At 36.8% G+C, this 1,198-nt stretch overlaps 1 protein-coding gene across 1 annotated transcript; it reads left to right on the top strand.

Moving 5' to 3' along the window:
- Positions 1–260: 260 nt before the first annotated feature.
- On the top strand, positions 261–934 carry LOC117319839 (the record flags this gene model as incomplete). The annotated part of the gene is given in 2 exon segments (XM_033874562.1): positions 261–486; positions 762–934. Coding segments are annotated over 2 exon segments (360 nt in total), but the record flags the coding sequence as incomplete, so codon positions are not given.
- Positions 935–1,198: the final 264 nt, after the last annotated feature.

Here is a 1,198-nt window from a genome sequence, read left to right as displayed (position 1 = left end):
GAATTTTTCACCCCAACCCTAACCCTTCTATTTTGTCCACTTTGAAAAGGCCGCTTGTCCTATTTGCTTTAGATTGCTACCTGGTCGATATCAACTAACTAAATGAGACCAGTCCTTGGGTACACGGTCCTTTATAATCAGAGAATACCAGGAATATCCTTTAGTACCTCCTTCAATACGAGGTTCACAACTTATCAATCAGCCCTTGTATATGTATACACGATTAATATGACGCATACTATTTTATTTATATAGTGATGAGATTACTGCGTAACAGCCGCTGTGGAATAGGAAAAACTATGGTGGAAATGGTGAGCAAGGAGCTGACGAGATTGCTAGATCAACGATTCGATTCCAGATCCGTCGATTTCAATGTTGTGTATAGTGATACATCAGCCAGTTTATCGCACGGAGTTTTGTTCGCGTTATGCCTGAATAAGTCAAACATTGTCACAAGCATTCAGGATGCCCTGCAAGAGACGAAAGGTGCATATCAATCATTTTAATGTAAAAGGTTAATAGCAACTTAGTGTAAAATCAGAGTGTCATTCAGCTGTTTCGTTCATATAAGTATCGGCTTAAGACATAATGTCTGAAATTGTTACAATTTAAAGTGATATTTCAGTTGCTAAAGTAATTAGAATAATGAAATATCTTAAATGAAGCAACTAGGCACATTGCTAGAACTAAAGAAATGTTTATGTGAATACTTTTTGAAAGAACTATACAACTTTTTTTTTATATGAGAACAACTTTTTCAGGTCGGAGAGATACATTTGTTCTTGTAATGCATCACACCGCCATAGAAAACCTGCCTCACATGACACCTACAAGAACCAGAGTGGCCAGAAGTAATATCGAACTGCAGCTTGAAGAGATAATTGACATGGCGTTTAGCAGTGACAATGGTCTGTACGAATGTGATCTCAACAACAATGCTGTTGACAAAATCGAAAGCATCTTGAAGAGATTTTGAATTTTTGTGACGCTGACATTATTTCATTTATTTTGTCGCCTGCCAATCATGACGAACACTTCGGTATCGTCGGCGGCGTCGATATTGTCAGTCTGACTTTAATTTTCCTTACTTTTTGTTTATACCAGTTTGCCAAATCAATTTGTAGCTAAGATTATAGCTTTGTCATAATTAAGAACGGTTTTAGTTTGAATCACGTGTCAATTTTCAATGCTGAAGTTT

The sequence above is a fragment of the Pecten maximus genome, unplaced genomic scaffold (assembly GCF_902652985.1).
Source record: "Pecten maximus unplaced genomic scaffold, xPecMax1.1, whole genome shotgun sequence".
In the NCBI taxonomy this organism is placed as follows: Eukaryota; Metazoa; Mollusca; class Bivalvia; order Pectinida; family Pectinidae; genus Pecten; species Pecten maximus.
Note: the sequence above shows the minus strand (reverse complement) of the source record. Positions and strands in the feature narration are given on the sequence as shown.